The sequence below is a fragment of the Leptonotus elevatus genome, chromosome 16 (genome assembly GCF_054856555.1).
Source record: "Leptonotus elevatus isolate MCC_2025b chromosome 16, RoL_Lele_1.0, whole genome shotgun sequence".
Lineage (NCBI taxonomy): Eukaryota > Metazoa > Chordata > Actinopteri > Syngnathiformes > Syngnathidae > Leptonotus > Leptonotus elevatus.
Window position 1 is genome coordinate 1,415,975 of NC_141254.1, and position 21,900 is coordinate 1,437,874.

A 21,900-nucleotide genomic window follows, 5' to 3' on the forward strand; every position below is an offset into this window, starting at 1 on the left:
CAATCTGATTCTTCCTCTGGTCGTTGAATCGGTGGAGGCTGGTGTGGATCTCACTCTGCTTCGACTGTCCTTACTTCCTTTCCTCAGTCTCACCTTTGGTCTCTTGAGGTCTCCCTGATTTGTTGGAATTGAGATGTTTCTGGGGTTGGTGAAGGACTCTGGTTGGTGGCCCGGTGGGTGGTGGGTGGTGTCTGGTTGGTGCTGGATTTCACTTTCCTTTCTTTTCTTTGGTCCTTCCTCGGGTCTCCTGACTGCCTCACGACTCTGGCTGGATTCTGAAGTGCTCGGTTTAGGTGAACGGTATGGGATTTTAATCACATACAAAATAAAAAATCAAAAAAAAAGAGAGCAATGATGATGGACATGTCAAATCTGTAAAATTACCGAATGAGCTCTCCAGGAAAAAAAGAAAAAAAGAAAACATTTGTACATTAGACCCAACTGAACTAGTGGATGTTACTGACGAACTCCATTCAGTGTTTTTGTGCATAGATTTTTTTTGTAAATAGTATTTTTGAACTTTTTGGCTGTTTTGAAAGTTTTTTGTAAATATTGGGCGCCAGGTCTCCGTTCAAAGGGTTAAAGCCCCCCTCTATCTGCACCCGCAGTAACACGGTCGAAACCAAGGAGTTGACGGGGGCTCTCCGAGCCAGCTTCGAGAATGATTCGTTTCGGTTCTTACCGCCCCAGATTTGGAGCGTCAGCCCGGTCTCGCTTCAAATAAACCCTTAATGAGTAACCTTTTCGAAATAAGGATATAATCTGAACACTCTCTTTTTTACAGTGGCTCCTTCTCTAAATGATCGGTTGCACTTGTTAAGATCTAAATAAATTAAGGTGGTTTTGTGAAACCCCTTCGGGCTTGTTTTTTAATCTAAATTAAGGCGAGGTAACTTTAAAGGTTCAGGGAAAAGCAGTTACTGATGTTAAGATATAGTTGATCATTCGCTGATAAGATCTAAGTGGTTGTCAAGAGTATGGCTATGATAGATATAGGGGTGAAAAAGGGATGAATAATAAAAGGGGTGTTAAAAAAATCGATTCACCAATATATCGCGATATTAAAGCACACAATTCTCATATCGCTTCAACATGCAGCCAAATAGATTTTTAAACATCAATTTTTGATGGAAATATTCAACAAAATGTCTTACTTGGGTTAGGGTTCACACACAGAAGCATGGAATGTTATATTGAACATTAAGCCTTAAAATTTTATTTCAATGCTGTTCAAACATGAAACAGATTGGTTAGAACATATCTTAAATCAAAAGAAAATCCTATCGGTGAAAGTTTACAAATATCGAGTTAACTTCATCAAAAATAAATAAACTTTAAGTAACTATCTCACTTCCTCAAAGGCTATGTTCCTTTTTCAAATAAGTCAAAATACTTTAAGCTAGTTAATCTCAATTCCAGATAAAGTTGCTTATTAATACTTTGTATAGTTATCTCAATAACTAACCAACAGTACATTTTGTATAAAATCTATACCTTTGGTAGTAGAAAATCTGAAAAGTAATCAACATTTTCTTAGTTTTATTACAATTCAAAAGTGGTTAACAAATAAGTAAAATGGATACAAATGAAAAAAGGATAGAATGATTCTTAAATCAAAAACAATTTCCAAAATTGGATAATGAATGAAATGGATAAAAAATAAATAAATGAACAAATGATTCTTAAATCAGAAAAAAAATAAAATAAAATGGTATTACCTTCTTTAAAGGTTGCTCCTTTCATGGGAGTATGTAAGTGCAACGTCACTTGTCGTCATCCATGCAGCTGTCAACATAACATATTGTACTGTGTGTGATGTTCTTGTTCAAGTACAAAATGCTAACCCAGTGGATCACATCTCCTCAACATTTCACAATATTGCCCATCATCAACACATACTCAGTCATTTAAACAAAGTAATAAAATATATGGAACCCATGCATTATAGTGCTTACATGTCATAACATCTGGCTTGCATGTAAAAAGACAGGTCCTAATTCATGTCAAACTAACATTTAAGTACAATCATGCTTCAATCCTCCTAGCCTCTAGATTCATCGCAAATAAGTACTAGATAGGCATGACTACCATTATTTATTATTATTATCATCATCATCATCATTATTATTATTATTATTTACTCATTAAAAATCAAGCTACTCCATTATGTACCCTTTGCCTTTCTCTCTGTTTACTGCGCGCTTGCACAATGAACGTGTGTTGTATTCTGCTTGCACATACAAATACATCGGGATCAGCCAAAAAGCAATCACTCATTTCAAGAGGCCAGGCGCGAATTCCAAAACCAAATAGCACATTTTGTACTAGCACTGAGAAGTTTCCCAATGCAAAAGTTGCTGTTTTATGAACCAAGTAAGCACTCAATAATTGCTGACTAATGAATAGAGCTATAAGGCTATGTCAGGAGTGGAGAAATATTGCAAAATATGGCCAAATATGGCCATTGGTCTTGAGGCCTCAAACTACAGGTGTTAACCATAAACTGAGCTTCAACCCACATTCAACATTCCATCCTTTCCCATGACATGATGTTGGCACACCCTTAATCATCACAACATTGTTACATAAATTTTTGCGACACATTTCTGACACCCTCGAACGTGATGATACTTGGTTCCTTCAGTCCAAACGACCCGTTCATGTCATATCATACATGTTACACGACACCACTTTGCTGCACTGTGTGAGGTTTTGCACAATAAATTACATTGGTGCATATTTTTGACTACGCCATTTATTCCGAGGAGGTTTAAAAGAACCCTGCAACATATGGTGGCAGTGGTGGGATAATGGCTAGTTGAAGAATGCCAACTCGCCTTCCAAGGCAGCACACAGGAAGGCATCCTCAGCAATCCCAATCGCCAGCGCCGTCATTGTCGGTAGAGGATGAAGGGGCGCAGCAACCTGCAGCTGCCCCGGTTGCCCCAGCTGCTCCGGTTCCGGCACCAGCAGAAGAAATGTTGACAATGATGAGAGTTTTTTTGGAAGGACAAAATAGGAGAGAGGAGCACCTGTTGGTAGAAATGCGTGGCCTGAGAGCTTCTCTTTTCCGTGAGAACCAGAACATTCAACAGGTATACACTCCACCACGCCGGTTGCTTGATGCACCCACATCAAGCACTGCAACTGCCAGCAGTCCCAGGCTAACTCTGCTAACCCCAGTGCCTCAGCATCCTCAACATCATGCATCACAAGATGTATCCTCGTTTCAGCAGCAAGGCGCTAGCAGCCAGTCAGAGCAGTCAAGGCCAGACTTTAGGTTTTTCTCAGAGCCCAAAATACTCCAATATCAAATGGGGATGAAATTGAAAACTATTTACTGTGTTTTGAGTGCATGGCCAGGACATGGAAGTGGCCTGAGAGTGAGTGGGCGTGCCGACTCGTGCCACTGTTGTCTAAAAAGGCACTGGAGGCCTACACCGCAATGGATGAAGAGAGGGCCCACTGCTACAACACCCTAAAAGCGGCGCTGCTGACTAAGTTTGACATATCTCCAGAGACTAACCGGCAACAGTTCAGAGCCATCACAGTCCCCCTGGTGAGAACCCTACGGTTACCTACCACCGCCTGAAGGGCCGCTACCGACGCTGGATTTGACCAGAACAGTGCACCAAGGAGGAAGTCGGAGAAGTGATCATCTTAGAGCAGCTACTTCGGGTTCTTCCAGCAGAGGTGAGGACCTGAAGGAGCACAAGCCAACAGAGGGCATAGCCGCTGCCAAGCTGGCTATGCAGTACCTCAATGCTCCTAGGACTACCATCCCGACCTGCCAGCACACACCGACCAGCGAATCCACCAACTCAACATAGATTAGCATGGAGAGAGACGAGCCAGAAGTTACCAGGTAGCGCTAACTCTGCCCCAAACCAATATGGACCTGGTAAGGACTTTGTTTTTACTGTCAGCAACTAGGCCACGAGGCTTCAGTATGCCCTGTGCGAAAATCAAAATTTGCTGGTGCCTGTTATGTTCCCTGTCCAGAGGGTGGAACTGGGCAAAAAAGACTTCAGCGTGTTAAGACTATGACTATTATGGACCAGCAAGTGAATGCACTATTAGACAGTGGCAGCTTCATGTCATCAATTAGACAGGATCGTGTGCCTGCAACTTGCGTGAACTATGGGAAACAGGAAGACATCATATGTATACACGGGGATAAAAGCACCCTTATCCCACAGCTTAGCTCAGTGTAACCATTCATGAGCAACCATACTTGTTGACTGTAGGGGTGGTTGAAAGACTGCCAGTAGTAGCCATCTTAGGTTTGGACCAATTCTTCTTGACTTGCTGCTAGAAAATCATCCACTGAATACTGACTGTGGGCAAAAAGGCCCTGTAATAAACTTATCATATCCAATAATTACTAGAGCTCAATCTAGAGCTGATATCCAATCGAGCCAAGACCTTAGTGGTGGTCTGTGTTCAACCGCTACCAGATATTGACAACAGTCTGTTCGAAGGTGGCACAAAGGGACCTAGGAAATTTCGGCGCCAACGCCGCTTTGAAAAACAGCCAAGGTTAGCAGAGCCTCCACCAAAGGGATCTTTAGAAAATGGAACGTGGTCAAGACCAAACATGTCCGTACTTCAGAGGGAGGATGTGTCATTGAAGCATTTGTTTGTTAAGGTGAATGATAAAACAAAGGGACATTGTGTGGGGAAGGAACAATTTGTGATAGAAGATGGGGTCTTGTATGCTACTGATAAAGATCAAAAACGTCTCGTGGTCCATGCTTGCTGTAGGTCGCTTATCATGCACATAGCACACACACTTCTATGGGCAGGACACCTCGTCGCCACAAAACATACTTGCGTGTCAGTTCCCGTTTTTTCTGGCTTTCTATGTACACAGACATCCAACATTATTATGCCACATGCCCAACATGCCAAAAAACCGTCTTTACCCGAAAGTGTGATCGAGCATTTTTGCAGCCGCTCACGATCATCTCCACTCCGCAAGATTGCCATGGACATTGTTGGACCCTTGACAAAAAGCAGCAGTGGACATAAGTACATTCTTGGTGGTATGTGACTACCTCACATGGTTCCTGGAGGCTTTTTCACTGCGCACATTCACTGCTCCTGCATATATATATATGAACCATTATAGAAATATAAAGTCAAGAGAGCTAAAGAAATTGATTTGACCACCATATTCTCTGAAAAGTCACAAACTAAACAAGCATGACATTCAACCACCAAACTCTCGTATCCCCAAGATATAAAACCTAAACGTAAGCAGATAATAAGGCAAAGTACAAGACACATTTTCTTTTCTTTTTTAGCTCATAATAATGAACTGCAATCACACTTCAACTTGTGTTTTTAGTACGAGCTAATATGCGTTTGAATTACTTCATTATCAAGGGCAGGGTTTACAAAATTGAATAGCCTATGTTCGTTTCAAATGTTAGTTTCAGTCACATTTAAAAACTAATCATTTCTATATTTGGTTTCAATGTATTCTTCTTTTTTTTTTAAAGAGCTCAGTGTTGTTCATTTGGTAATGTCATCATCATTGCTCTTTTTTTTTTTTGTATGTGGGTGAGTATGTGTGTGTGTGCGTGCGTGTGTGCGTGCGTGCGTGCGAGTGTGTGTGTATTCGTTAGTTCACCAAAAACCTATTAAAAAAATCCCATACCGTTCACCTTAACCGAACACCGCCGTTAGGAGACCCGGGGAAGGACCAAAGAAAACAAAGGAAAGTGAAATCCAGCACCGACCAGACACCACCCACCGGGCCACCAACCAGAGTTCTTCACCAACCCCAGAAACATCTAAATTCCAACAAATCAGGGAGACCTCAAGAGACCAAAGGAAAGACTGAGGAAAGGAAGGAAGGACAAACAAAGCAGAGGGAGATCCACAGACACCAGCCTCCACCGATTCAATGACCTGAGGAAGAAGCAGATTGTGTCTGAGTTTCGATAGATGCTGGTGTGGTGGATCTGGCATGCATGAAAATCTCCACCAAAGAGGGGAGCCCTCGACCTTTGCCAGGACAGAGCAAGCGCAACACCTCAGGGCCCCGCAGGCCGCGGCAGCGCCAAAGGACGACCCCCGGGCGCCGCCAGGGCCACCGGCCGGAGAGCAAACCCAGGAGCAGGAGCGCCCCCCACCCCAACACGGCCCGCGCCCCCAACCCAACGCAGCAGGACGGGGCACTGCAGGCCCGCCAGGCACCCCACCAGTCCACAGCCCCCGCTCCCCCCACGAAAACAGGCGGTTGGAGCGTACCCTGAAGTGTTGGAATTTGTTTCTTTATCATACTTTTAACTTGCAGATAATGTAAAAAATGTACGTTTTTTATTTTGTATTTTTGGAGCAAGGATGAATATGATATAAACATATTATCTGAGAAGAGATGGTGGAGATGTGTAATTCCTTTCTGCTCCCACACACCTAAATAAAACGATTGGTTGTTAAGTTTAAAGTCGGGGTTATGCCATAGGGGAGAAAGCCCACAGGGCTCCACTTGGGCTTTTGTAATTTCTAGTGCCTTCCACCAGGCAGTCAGGGTGGCGGAAATCATTGGGTTTTTAAAACAATTATGTCGCTTAATCGATGTTGTAATAAAGAGTAAATCTAGAAGTCTGAGGTTATTACAATCCTTCTGTTCTAGTTCCAGCCAACAGTTCGTATCTCTGTTGGGTTGTGCCCATAAAATTATATATTGTAGCTTGTTAGCTATATAGTAGGGCATACAATTTGGTGCCTGGAGACCTCCTTTGGATTTATTTTTCTGAAGAGTAGATAGACTAATCTTTGCTTTTTTTTAATTCCAGTAAAATTTTGTAACGGCTGAGTCCAACAACTGGAACCAGTAAGCCGTAGGTTTAAATGGAATCATTGAGAAAAAATTGTTTATTTTGGGTAAAATTTTTATTTAATAGTGGCTATTCGTCCTATTAGAGAAATAGGAAGATTATTCCAGCGCTCCAAGTCACTATAAATGCTATCCAGAAGTGGAGTAAAGTTTAAATGAATTAAATCAGTTAATTTAGGTGAGATTTTTATGCCTAAGTATTTTAAATTACCTATAGGAAATGAGTAGTGTGGGTCCTGGCTTGCAGGGTTCCATGAATTTTCTGTAATAGGTAGAAGTGTTGATTTTGTCCAGTTAATAGAATAATCTGATAACTGTGAGAATTTAGTTATTAAGTTAAATACTTCCCCTAACGAAATAGCAGGCTTTTCTAAATAAAGTAAAATATCATCGGCATATAGATTAATTTTATGTTCTGTTACCCCAGAGTGAATTCCTTGAATCCTTCTTTCCTGGCGTATGGCTAATGCAAGCGGTTCAATAAATATTGCAAATAATAAAGGGGACAGTGGGCATCCCTGTCTTGTGCCTCTCTGTAGAGTAAAATTCTGAGATATAATCCCATTAGTAGTAACTGTAGCTTTAGGAGAATCATATAATACTGACACCCAGTGAATAAATGACTTCCCAAAGCCAAATTAATTTAAAACAGCAAAGAGGAAGGACCAGTTAACTTTGTCGAAAGCTTTTTCTGCATCCAATGATATAATAACTGCCTTTTTATCATGCCGCTGTGACATGCTAATAAGGTTAAAGAGCCTCCTAATATTATTAGTAGAGTGACGATCTTTAATAAAGCCTGTTTGGTCGCTATGAATGATTGTCGGGATTACTGTTTCTAGTCTAGATGTGAAAGCCTTAGTGATAATTTTAATATCAGTGTTAATTTGTGAAATCGGACGGTAACTTGATGGAAGGGTGGGGTCTTTTTCTGGCTTTAATAAAAGTTTAATTGCTGCTGTATTCATGTGTGGGCGTGTGTGACCATTAGTTTTAATTTCTGTTACTACTCTTAAGAATAGTGGAGCAAGCATTAACCAGAAGTGCTTAAAAAATATAGCCGGATAATCATCCGGGCCAGGTGCTTTGCCATTTGGCATACTATCTAGAGCACTGTACAACTCGTTTATAGTAAGTGGCGCATCTAACATACCTTTATATCCAGTAGTTAATTGAGGTATATTTAAGCTACTGAGGAATGCCTCAATATGCTCTGGGTTAGGCTGATTAGTTTCTGAGTATAGGTTGTGATAATAGTTATAAAAAATTTGATTAATTTCTTCTGGTGATTGTGTACATTCACCAGTTGTCCCTTTAATAGCCGTTATAAGCGATTTTTCCAGATTGCGTTGAAGTTGGTTTGCAAGAAATTTACCTGATTTGTTATTATATTCAAAGTTGTTGTATCTCAATTGTTGTATTATAAACTCTGTCTTTTTAGTTAGCATATCGTCTAACTGTATTTTTGTATTTTGTAAGTCAGTCCATATTTGGTTATTTGGGTTTATTGCGTATTCATCCGTCAGTTGTTTAACTTTATCTTCCAAGTCTTTTTCTAATTTTTGATCCTGTTTCTTTTTATAAGATGAATATGATATAATTTTACCTCTAATTACTGCTTTCCCAGCTTCCCAGAGAAGAGATGGAGATAGGTCTGGAGAGTCATTTATTTCCAAAAAGTCTGCCCACTCTTTTCTTATAATTTTGTCAAATTCTGCGTCGTTTAGCAGTGAGAGAGTGGTTTAAAGGTATAATCAACTTGTAGGGAAAGGGAGACTGGTGCATGGTCGCTAATAATAATAGGATGTCTTTTTGTAACAGTTTTATCAGCAATAGAGTTATTTGTAAGAAAAAAATCTATTCTTGAAAATTCCTTCTTATTTGGGTTTTTAAGTCTCCAGCTGTCGACGAGGCCAAAGTCATCCATATATTCCCCTATTACTTTAGTAGATTGCAATCGCTTTATACATGTTGTAATATTAGAATGATCTATTAATGGATTTAAGACTGTGTTAAAATCTCCTCCAATAATAATAGTAGAGTTCGCTGCTAATTCAAACAGCTTAGAGAAAAAATCATGGAAAAAGGCCGGATCATCATTATTAGGGGCATATAAATTACCAAATGTATATATTTTATTAAATATAGTCACCTGAATAATAAGGTTTCAATGTATTCCTTAATTACTATACTTTTTTTTTTACCCAAAAAGCAGGTCAAGACCTGCTATTTATTATTGCTTTTTTTTTTTGTCTCAATGTAACTATTCCCACAAATACAAATACCACAACATTAAATAACTAGTAGAAAAATGATCAGCCAAACATGCTCTTGGACCATTATTTTACTTTATATATTGCGTGTTTTATGTTACACTTTGTTGCTTACTTGTCGTCTCAATCAGACACAGGCGTTTCAAGGCAATTTGGGCGTATTTGGTGAATCATCTTATTTTCCTTTAATCTTGCCTTTTCTGTGCCAGTCTTTCTTTCTATCTGATTTAATTTTGACTGCCCAAGTGCACTGTGTTGATTCCGGTCACTCGGACAGAGCGTATTGTTCGGTTGTCGTGTCGGCCAGCAAGGCCAGCCAGCGCTGGAAAGAGTGGGGGAGGGGAAAAAGAGTGAGGAGAAAGCGCACGCAATCAGAGTGACGCTTGCTTCGTCAATGTGTGTATGATCCATTCTGCACAAAGTAGCGGCCAAATACGTCCATAATTCAGGCCGACCAAGAGGGAAAATTCAGGCCGCTCTAGGTTAGTCACTCTGGGCCTGCCTAGGTCTACCCAAAGCACTTTATTTGCTGATTTCGAAACAAACCTGCTACCTGAAATAAACAGCGCCCCCTGGCAGCCAACTGGGAAATGATCCGGTCCTCCTGCCGAGCCAGACCGGGCCTGATTACTAGGGAATTACAACCTTTTGCTGTGCACTGCAAGATTGCTTTACAAAGCCTCACATTCACCCATTCATACAGACACATTAATACACCAATGGTCTGCTACTGCCACGCAGGGTGCTGCCAGGTCCACTGGGAGCAAATTAGGGTTCACTGTCTTGCTCAAGGACACAAAATCGAAACCACAACCTCCCGGCTGGGAGACGACCACCCTACCACTGAGCCATGCCAGCCTTTATGCCAGATTGCAGTCACTCCAAGCTGCAGGAAGGGAGCAAAAGAGGATATGTGGGTGCCAGCTGATTTAAGCATTTTGACTGATCTTTCAAGGTCCACAGAAAATTGTGTGTTTGGACTATGGAAACACAGATACTACCAAATGAAAGATTGAACTCTCATCTTTCATCAGAAAAAAAAGTTAGTTTCTACCTTATTCTGTTTTTCAGTAATCAACAATAGAAAATAGGTTAGTTTCACACAAATGCTCTGTTTTGGACCAAAATACGGAGAAATCAAGCTTTTTGTGAAACGATATTATTTCATGCACTCTAGTGAATTTGACACCTTTTTTTTCCCATGAATGAAGCCACAAACACCTAAACAGTGCTTTTCTTCTGTAAAACACTACCACCAACAATGAAAAAGTGTTTTTTGATAGCAAAATACATTTATTTACATTCAACAGTGTAACAATTTGACAAAACAATTTGGCAAACTATTTACAAATGTGTGCAACTGTGGTACTATTTACAATTGTGTGGATGTTTCAACTACACCGTTTTTCTTTTTGTGAGGTATATTGTGTAAAACTCCCCTGCGTGCAAGGGGACGCAGCAGGATTTGCACCACAAATTAATTTCACTGCGATTGCCCCTTCGCGTGCACTTTCTTGCCGGCCTTTTTTTCTGGGGAGTAGCAGGTATATACTGCAGTGTGTGTTTGGCCATGTTGTCATCAAGTCTACTCTCAGGATCATGATACGGTGACCTGGTGTTACGTCTGGCTTCCTCATGTCCTTCAGTTCCTATACCGGGTGGTAAGAGATGTTCTGATCCATCTTATCCACTCCATTCATGGTGGCATCGTAGTCCAGAACTAGTGTCTTCTCCATGATCAGACTGTGCCCACTCCTCAGATGAATATGCATCGGACTCGGGGTACTCTTCATCGTCCGATTGAACGTCCGCCTGTACAGAAGTGCTCGGTTGTGCTCCACGTTTTCCGCCGTTAGCATCGCTAGCCGGTGAGGCTTTACGACGTGATCGAAGCCGCCGCGTCAACGCTTCCAACTTCGGCGTCAACGCTTCCAACTTCGGCGTCAACCTCGGAGTCACCATCATCAATGTGCTCTTTAGCATTGGTCGATGCTTTTCGTCTTTGAAAAAAATGCTCAAGCGTGAGCAGCTTGCAACCGGTCTCCATTTTCGCTTCCTCAGCCATTCTCCCCTTAACACTCTAGCTCCGCCTCACGTCTTCTACTGACTCCTACCCGATCTTGTCCAAAGAGAGTCATCGCTGCCATCTAGTGCCCAAAAATAGTCATTATACTAACTCGACCTGCTTGATACTTTCAGCACAGCTTTCCTCTACCCATTTCACCCCAAAAAAACATAGTGAACGTCTTTTAACGTCTTTGGCGGCACTCATTTGGATTTTACTGAACGTTATTAAACGTTTTTGGCGGTCAAAGAGTTAAATTCCTTTTTTTCTTTTTTTTCAAAAGCTTTGATCTCAACAGTTTTACCACAAAGTATGACTTTCTTTACCTTAAAATGTATGCTTTAAAATCATTAACGACATATTTGGATTTCATGTCACAACTCAAACGGGCCCACAAATAATATTTCTTCCCTCATTCACTAATCATTAATTTTTTCTGATCTAAGGTCTAATGAGCTCTACCGGAAGGGGTGGGAAGCGGATTTTACATTCATTTATATTTTATTAATCATGCAAGAAAAAGAAAAATATGATCGTGTTGGCACTTTTGGAGAAAGTGCCTTTTTCGTCCTCTTAGAGAAAAGGGACATTTCGTCTTCAGGTTCAGTGCCAAGTTCGATTACGTCAGGTAACAGGGACTATTTGGCTAAAAATCTTACACTGTAATAATACTGTGAAATCCTTGCTTTTTTTAGTTTTAGTTTTTTGTTGCTGTGATAGTATAGGCCTTGTTGCGATATAACAAGGTTTTTGGATTGCATGATTTTACTCTAAAATAACAGTTAAATGCTGTAAAATCCAACGATGCTGTAGTATACAGGTATACAGGTATTCATTGGGATATTACAGGGGGACTTAATTACAACAAATTACTGTAAAATAATAACTGTTAATTATTGTGAAATACTAGTAATTTTTTACAGTGCACATTCCAAATTCCAAGATCCATCTTGGATCAATCTGTATGTACTTTTTTCAAGCCATTTGTCTAGTAAACAGACTTCAAACTATCTTGAAAACATTACAGTACTTACTTGAATAACACTTGTATTCTGTCAATTTTCTATCTCCAGTGTGGACGGGGTTCCATTCCTCATGCGAGATCGCACCTTGAGACGAACCACAGATGCGAGCACAGTCTTCCCTGACAGACAGCATGACGATGCTGCTTTCTTCAACTGGACAGAGCTACGTTCACTCAACGCAGGTCGCTGGTTTCTGGAGGTAAAGCAACTCAGATCACAATAATACATCATAATAATAACTATTTTGTATCTATTCTGTAACGTCTTTTAGCTGAATTGCAAAATGCTAGTCAAGTAGTGCAGTAAAAAAGTTTGCTTGAAAAATAATGATTTCCAATCTAAAGAAGATCATTGTAATATTATTATTAGAGATTATAATATTACTAGTATACAATGGACCTCCACTATTGGTGGGAGATAGTGACTGGGCCAACCTGGGACTAGCGAAACCGTGAATAATTGATGTCCATAATAATTGCATACTTTTTTTTTTTTTTAAATAATGTTAAAAAATTTAATAACCAATCTCATTATTTTTATTTTAAAGCATATATATATATATATATATATATATATATATATATATATATATATATATATATAAGAAAATTTGAATAGGTGATTCCACATTTACGGTACTGCAAGTTGTGTATATTGACAAAAAGAAACTACCTTCTCGAACTGAGCCATACCATATTAAATTAAATCAAATCGTAATCGCACTAAATCAAACCAGATCAAATCTTTCACTTGAAAATTTAACCATCCTTGTGTGAACTCAACCAGTCATTTAAAACCAATTGGGAATGGGACAAAGTACAATCTTTAATGCCAGGTACAATACACTTGGATATAATTTTCTATACCTTTTGTACATGTCTTTTAACATTAAGTTATGGATCGATGCACAGGCTGAGTCATGTTGCAAGAACCTGAAATAATGGCACACTCAGACTCGGTCATGTGCTACGTGTTTCGGTACGTTTCTCACTACAGGACAGTTTGTCTGACTGTAGTGTGAGCCCAAGCAGGGTATATTTAGCTGGAAGTGGTAGGAATGAGCATTACTCAAACTCATGCATGAGCAGCACCCCCCACGACTCTTGCGAGGAATAAGCGGTTCAGGAAATGGATTGATAGATGGAATGGCTGGATATAGCTTTACTGTGTAGAAGAGATGGTGGACTTGAGTCATATGGCTCTACTCGAGTCAGACACAAGTTGCTATTTTTCGGACTTCTGACTTGCATGTCAAAAACATGGGAAAGACTTGACTTTGGTTTAGTATCCAAGACTTGGACTACATGACTTGACAAGTCATCTTGTATGTAGTTAAAAATTTGCATTTTAGCCAGTGGCGTCTCTGGCATGAAAAGTTGAGTGGGGCACTATAGTGGGCACTTAACACCCACAAGCAGCAAAGTCTACACAATAAATTCAAATTCAATTCAACATCACAATCCGGTGGAAAAGCGTTATATAAATGAAGTAGCCACCATTTATTCATAGCCTTATATATTAAAGCTAAGAATAAAACCTTCGAATGTTTCAAAATAGGGCTGTGCAATTAATCGAAATCCAATTACAATTTAAATTATTACACTCCACAATTACAAAATTGGCATAATCATAAACAAAAATAAAACATTATTAATACTCATTTTGAGTTGTTTACATTCATATTTGCACCTCATTTTTTATTTTAAAATGACTAATTTAATCAATCTTGTTTGCTCCAAAAGGAACTTACATAATCATAGTGTTTCAAATAATTGTATTTGTCTTAATATTTTTAAATGTTTAAAGTTTTTCTTGTTTTGTATAAAAAAAGAATTGTTTGAATATTCGTGATTTTGATTATTACCAAAGTAATCTGGATTATTATTTTTTCCATAATTGAGCAGCCCTCGTTCAAAATAAATATGATACACAGCAGTGCTGTCCATTCAGCTCAGTTTCTATTTTAACTTTATTTCTAATTGGCCAGATTTTATTTGCTGCTTTAAATTCAGCGCATGGAAATGTTTTGCTGAAAAGTGTGCTGTCCACAAGCTGTGCTGCTATAAGGTGGTCACTCTTGCAAATTCTCACCTCCACTTTGTTTATAACCTTATTAATGTAATTGGTATTTATTTGAATATTATTATTCTTAATAAAATAAAATGTTCTAAATTATTAGCTATAAAGAAGACCAATTATGAGCCTGCATAGTGCTCAACAGCGCAATATAGTGTGGCCCCACTGGCCCCAAATGCAGAGACGTCACTGATTTTAGAGCAGCTTGCCTTAATCTTGCTTACTGTAATATATGGCAATGAGAGGCTCAAGTATCTCCCTATATGTTGCTTTCTTTTGTTCCCAGAGGGATCCCTATTGGACAGTAGACACATTGAGCGGGAGGGATCGGAGCAGGATAGGCAACCAGACAGTTTGCAGTCTGTTGGAAATGCTTCGTCTTGCAGTCAGAGCAAACATCTCAGCACTGCTCAACGTCCGAAGGCCTCCTGTAGGCCACCCTCGCTACCGGAGTTGGTTCATGAACACGATGTGGACCGTGCAGAAAGCAGGGATTTCCCAGAAGCGGGTGACGATGGTAAGTCCCTTTTCTATTAACCTATCATACTTATACAGTATATTAGATCGCTGGTGTCTGACCAAAACTTTTGTAAATTTGGTCAATTTAATATATTTTTTTTTACAAATCAATAACTATTGGTCTGTGGGTACTAGGCTATGTTATTTTTTTCAAAAAAACTGACTAATATCAAGAGTTGAAAATGGCTTGCTGTCTTTGATAATGGAATGTTAACGACTCAAAAAGCCCAGTTATGGAGATTTACATATTACGTCCGACCCCGGCGATGATTGCTCCTTGTTTTGAAATCACACCATACCACACTGAACGTTGAGTTGTACTATATCTTTGTCTTATATTTTTTTATGTGATTAGCATAACATTTTTATAAGAAATCATTTAATAATAAAATATGAGCTCAATGAAACCTCAATACTGTACTTCATTTCACATTTCCTTCTGTGCAAGTAATACATTTTTATTTTTATTTTGATCATGTAAATTGAAAAAAAAACAGAATAGAAAAACAGACTAGTAATAAAAGTACACCTGTGAAGACAATATATACAAAACAACATACACAATAGCAAAGCAACAAAAGCAACATAAAATAACATTTTGCAGTAGTCACACTGTAGAAAAAAAATAGAATTTCGATGTTTATTTTATTTTACAGATTTTTCCTATATTTTTAAAATATCATTTAGTTTTCAAAAACACACTGTGATCTTATATACAGAATGTAAAATAACATAAAATCACTGTAACTGTGAAAACACACAATATTTCTGTTCGCAAATGAATCTTAATTTCACAAATATTTGTCTTTTATTTAAGGGAATAAACTGTAAATTTTTACTTTAAAACTCTAGGGGGGGGGGTAAAAAGCATTTAAAATGACTGAGAAATTAAATAGTAAACATTTGTAATTTTACAATAAATTCTTTGTTAATTGACTAATGTTTTTGTTATTGAAACTACAATTACTGTAATGTCCTAGATGGTAACATTCATTGACATTGTTTTAACATGTATTTTAAAAGGACATCTAATGAGATGTAGGGAAAGGGGAACGCTTGAGAGGGTGAATAATATGCAAAGCAAAGAATTGGACTTGGGATGCTGCCGCTTCATGTGATCTAAAATTAGAAAACACAGTGGTCGTTTAGTATCCCTGAGGTTGTGGGTTCAATCCCTTTGTGAACATGTCGAAGTATCCGTGAGCAAGATATTGAACTCCTAATGCTGCACTATCAGAAGGTGAATGAGTAGTCAAAATGTAAAGCGGTTTGAGAGCCTTGTAAGGTAGAAAAATGCTATCTAAATGAACTACCATAACAGTAAACTGTTTTAAAGTTAAACCCGATATCTAGTTTTTCAAGTTTTGTTCAACATGTTTTGAACGATGAATCACATTACATCAAACACAAATTATTATGAAACCTCTTTTCATAAAATCTTGTCATTAAAGGTAGGGTCTTGAGTTTTCACTCAGAAATAAACACTGGATGTATACACATGAAATCCTTCTAAATCAACACCTCTGAGCTTCTGTTAATGTGTGGTGGTGATTTTGTCATCAACCACCACCACCCAGCCTGTGTTTTGCCATAAGAGGGACGTTTCTGGACGGAAAGTTAATGTTTGCCCCTCTAGCCAGTCACAGAGCGGGGGGCGTGTCGCTGAAGGCAGGCGCAAAATTGACGAGAAGAATGGGGGTTGAGCCATGGGTTGAGTCATTGGAGGAATCGGTTTTGAATTGTTTGTTTACAAACATAAACGGTCAAAACTTAAAAGTGTAACTCAACACTAAATCAACTCTTTTTTCTTTTTTTTGCTGATAAACTGTATAAAAAGAGTATGCCCCCTGTAAATGTTCCAAAATTGGCAAAAAATCTGATATTAAAAAATGTGTAACTCACTTCCTGTTCATTTAAGCATATGGGTCCAAGAGACTTTTTTGTAGGTCATGGGCTCCCTCAAATACCCCCCGAAAAATTTCGTAGACCTTGCTTAAACGTACAACTGGGGCTGATTCGTAAAAAAAAATCTAGGGGGCGCTCATGAGTAATTAAAAAAAAACAACGCACAATACATAATAAAATATTGCTTATTTTGCCAAGCCAGATGTATGTGCCAAGTTTCTGTGCATGTTTAGGCCCTCAAAATTGACGTTTTCTTGGGAAACAGTACCTTGCCACGCCCAAAGCGATTTGCGTAAACTCACAAACTTCGTGTTATGACATCATGAAGGCCTAAACACTCTTCTGAGCAAATATGAGGTTGATCCAGTGGTTGGAGAAAAAAAAATACAATAAATGCCAGTAGGTGGCGCTATCAGTACGAATAAATATAAGTTTGTATATGTAATCAGACCTGGACTCTAATCAAATGTGTGAAGTTTTGAGAAGATATGATCATCTGGGTCAAGTTAATGCAGCTTTTATTGTCACAGTGAATCATTAGATTTTGCGGCACCGTAGTTGCAAGTTACAATATTCAGCGTTGGGCATGATCAACATCTTAAGGCTTTTCTGACAAAATTTCAACTGGATCGCCTCAGCTTGGCATAATAGATAAAAATGTAAAGTATGACATTTCTTGTCACCACTAGGTGGCGCTACATGTATAACCACGTTTTCAGGCCGTGGCTATAAAGATGCATGAGAAGTTTGGTATTTTTTGGTTTTGTTATTAAGCATTTCCTCTTTTTTGATGAAGGAATATTAAAGGCAAAATTTGAGGCACCACCCCCATCATATAGTATTTCAAAAAGTCAAGATTTTCCACCCAGTTGTTGTCCCAGGTCTTGAGATAATACATGCCAGGTTAGAATTATATCGGATGAAAACTGTTGGCAAATGGATAAAAAGAATGACCACAGTGAATGTGCAAAAATGGGCCAAAATTGGACATTCAAAAATTCATAACTCACTTACTGTATATTTTAGGATATGGCTTCCACTGACTTTTTTGTGTGTCTCGGGGCGCTTCACGTGCCTGCCAATTTTTGTAGCTCTCGGTCAAATGTGCCGGGATTGGTGCATATTTTTCCACGCTAGGGGGCATTATGTTGTTATGGCAAATTCATAATATCAAATTTTTGGCCGAGCCCGAGGAGTGTGCAAAGTTTGGTGAGTTTTCGTAAATGTTCAGGTCCCCAAAAATGAGATTGTTTACAAAGAAGAATTAGAAGAAGAAGAATACAAACGAAAAACAATAGGAAGAAAAAAAAAAGAGAATAAATAATGTAAAATTCCTCATAAGAGATAAAGTAACTCACAATTAGTAAAACATAACTCAAAAACATTGTATATTATACATTAAAGTGTTTATTTCATCACATTTATTGATCACATTTCTAGGGCAATTTGTATTGTTGTTAGTGTTGTCAAAGTTAAAGCATTAATTGATTAATTAATCACAAAAAAAGATCGCGTTAATCATGAATTAACGCAGATTAATTGCACTATTAATTTTGACCATAGATTATCCTTTAGCGTGACAGCGGATGGCTACGTTTAAGGTAGCACAGGTTGTTTGAGCAATAACCATAATTACATGCATTAAAGTAAAGCATTTAATAAATGTTTGCGTATGACATTTAGAATTTTTGGATGTCATTTTTTCGAATTTATAATTATGCAAGTAATTCATTGATTAGAAAAAGAGGAGGCCAACCGGGAAAATTCCCGGTTTATCCCGCCGGGCCACACTGGGCCTGCACATTCATGTTCGAAAAGGAGTAGGAAGAAGTATAAACTTATCAGGTCCTACCCCTTTAATCTCCGTTACACAGTAAATATATCAATATTTGCTGTCAATTTCATATTCATATTTCTACACTGTAAAAATATGTTTTGTTTTGTTTTTTTAAACACGGTAATTTTCCAGCTGCTGGGGCGCCAAAAATATGGCTTTCTAGCCTTTAATTGACAGGACAGCTGAAGAGTTGATAGGAAACAGGAGCAAGAGGGAACGACCTGCAGGAAAGGACCACACAGTCCAGGAATCGAACTGGGGTCGCCTGCTCCGAGGACGAACCTCTACATATAGTGCGGGTGCAGTGAGCTAACCATGACCCACCAAACTTATTCTTACTTACCTCTCATGAAAATACACTTTTTTCCCCCCATAATTACAGTTTGTAGTAGATTTTGCCTTATTTTCAGGTTGTTTTAGATGTTTAATTAGAAATTATAGAAATACCAATTTATCACATTTGAAAACAATTAAATTACCTAGAAATATACTAAGTAAACATTGTATTACAAATAGTAATGCTTAAAATTACAGAAATGTGCTGTTATTAGTTGTTTTTAACTCTTTGACTGCCATAAACGTTATAAAACGTTTAGTAAAAACCTACGGAGGGGCGCCGAGGACGTTAAAAGACGTTCACTATGTTTTTTTTGTTTTTTTTGGGGGAAACGGGTGGAGGAAAGCCTTGGGCAGCTGCGCTGAAAGTATCAAGCAGATCTAGTTAGTAAAATGACTCGTTTTGGCCCCTAGATGGCAGCGATGACTCTCTTTGGACAAGATTGGGTGGGCCGCCCACCGTGGGCGTCAGTAGAAGACGTGAGGCGGAGTGTTGAGGGGACAATGGCTGATGATGCAACAATGGCTGATGAAGCAACAATGGCGACCGGTTGCAAGCAGCTCACGCTTGAGCATTTTTTTCAAAGACGGAAAGCATCGATCAATACTAAAAAGCGCATTGATGTCGACGATGATGATGACTCCGAGCTTGACGCCAAAGTTGGAAGCCTTGACGCGACCGTTATGATCACGTAGTAAGCCTCACCGGCTAGCGCTGCTAACGCCGGAAAACACGCAGCACAACCGACCGGGTACTTCTGCACAAGCGGACATTCGATCGGGCGATGGAGAGTAGTCGAAAAGCATCGACCAATGCACATTGATGATGATGATGATGATGATGATGGTATGTCCCGAGGTTGACGCCACAGTTGGAAGCATTCTTCTCTCGTCATAAAGCCTCACCGGCTAGCGCTGCTAACGCCGGAAAACGCGCAGCACAACCGACCGGGTACTTCTGCACAAGCGGACATTCGATCGGGCGATGGAGAGTAGTCGAAAAGCATCGACCAATGCACATTGATGATGATGATGATGGTATGTCCCGACGTTGACGCCACAGTTGGAAGCATTCTTCTCTCGTCATAAAGCCTCACCGGCTAGCGCTGCTAACGCCGGAAAACGCGGAGCTGCACAAGCGGACATTCGATCGGACAATGAAGAGTACCCCGAGTCCAATGCATATTCATCGGAGGAGCGGGTAGTCTTTTTTTTTTTCTTTTCTTTTTTTTTCCTTTTTTTTTCTTTTTTCTATAAAGAGCTCAGTATTGTTCATTCGGAAATGTCATCATCATTGCTCTTTATTTTTTTTTATATATATATATATATATATATTAATTTATTATTATTATTTTTTTGTGTGTGTGGGTGAGTATGTGTATGTGCGTGCGTGCGTGTGTGCGTGCGTGCGTGCGTGCGTGCGTGTATTTGTTAGCTCACCAAAAACCTATTAGAAAAAATCCCATACCGTTCACCTAAACCAAACACCGCCGTCAGGAGACCCGAGGGGACCAAAGAAAACCAAGGAAGGTGAAATCCAGCACCGACCAGACACCACCCACCGGGCCACCCACCAGAATTCTTCCCCAACCCAAGAAACATCTAGATTCCAACAAATCCCCAAAAAAATAAAAATAATAATAAAATAAAATCAGGGAGGAGCGGATACAGTCTGATCACGGAGAAGACACTGGTTCTGGACTACGATGCCACCATGAATGGAGTGGATAAGATGGATCAGAACATCTCTTACCACCCGGTATAGCAACTGAAGGACATGAGGAAGCCAGACATAACACCACTGTAACATAACCGTAGCATGATCCTGATATTAGACTTGATGGCAACACACACTGCAGTATATACTTGCTATTCCCCGGAAAAAACGGCCTGCAAGAAAGTGTAGCTTCTGCACGCGAAGAGGCAATCGCAGTGAAACTAATCTGTTGTGCAAATCCTGTTGCGTCTCCTTGCACGCAGGGGAGTGTTTCACATAAAGAAAAACTGTCGTTGAAACATCCACATAATTGTAAATAGTACCACAGTTGCACACATTTGTAAATAGTTTGCCAAATTGTTGTCAAATTGTTACACTGTTGAATGTAAATAAACGTATTTTGCTATCAAAAAACACTTTTTCATTCTTGGTGGTAGTGTTTTATAGAAGTAAAGCACTATTTAGGTGTTTGTGGCATCATTCATGGACACATTCACTAAAAGCTTGATTTCTCCGTATTTTGGTCCAAAACAAGCGCATTTGGGTGAAACTAACCATTTTCTATTGTTGATTACTAAAGAACGGAATAAGGTAGAAACAAACTTTTTTTTCTGATGAAAGATGAAAGTTCAATCTTTCATTTGGTAGTATGTGTGTTTCCATAGTCCAAACAGAACATTTTCTGTGGACCTTGAAAGATCAGTCAAAATGCTTAAATCGGCTGGCACTGACAGTATCCCTTTTCTGAAAACGTCTGGCAGTCAAAGAGTTAATGACATCATTTTAGGAAAGAGGTTGTATAATAATTTGTGTTTGATGTTGTATAACAGTATATGACGCCAAAAAATAATGTGATTAATCTATCAAAACGTCAAAAAACTGTTGAAAAACTAGATATTGGGTTTAAAATTGCGACAATTTACTGTTATGGTCATTAATTTATATAGCGCTTTTTCACCTCATGAGGCCCTAGACCCACTTTACATTTTGACTTCTCATTCAGCTTCTGATGACACAGCAGTATCTTGCTGAAGATCAAGGATACTTTGACATAGTCACAAAGGAGATCAAACCCACAACCTCAGCGATACTAGATGACCACTCTACTACTGATACACGCCACCGCTGTATTATTGTTTTTAAAGCAATTTTGGATCACATGGAATGTATGCTTAGTTCTGATGCCCCATTGCATTTGATAAAAAAAACTAATTTACAATTGAATACTCTTACAACAGTACGATCAGTGTTTCACTGAACAAGTATGTGAACATAAAATGGGCAAAAAGACAAAAAGGGA

At 39.1% G+C, this 21,900-nt stretch overlaps 1 protein-coding gene across 5 annotated transcripts in view; it reads left to right on the top strand.

Moving 5' to 3' along the window:
- gdpd5a (glycerophosphodiester phosphodiesterase domain containing 5a) overlaps nucleotides 1-21,900 on the top strand; it is a 90,301-nt gene that overhangs the window by 30,918 nt on the left and 37,483 nt on the right. For all 5 annotated transcript variants that reach the window (XM_086099108.1, XM_086099110.1, XM_086099109.1 and 2 more), the window contains 2 exons: nucleotides 12,259-12,409; nucleotides 14,573-14,803. In XM_086099108.1, coding sequence (XP_085955234.1) covers nucleotides 12,259-12,409; nucleotides 14,573-14,803 — 382 coding nt within the window. The remainder of the gene's footprint in view (nucleotides 1-12,258; nucleotides 12,410-14,572; nucleotides 14,804-21,900) is intronic.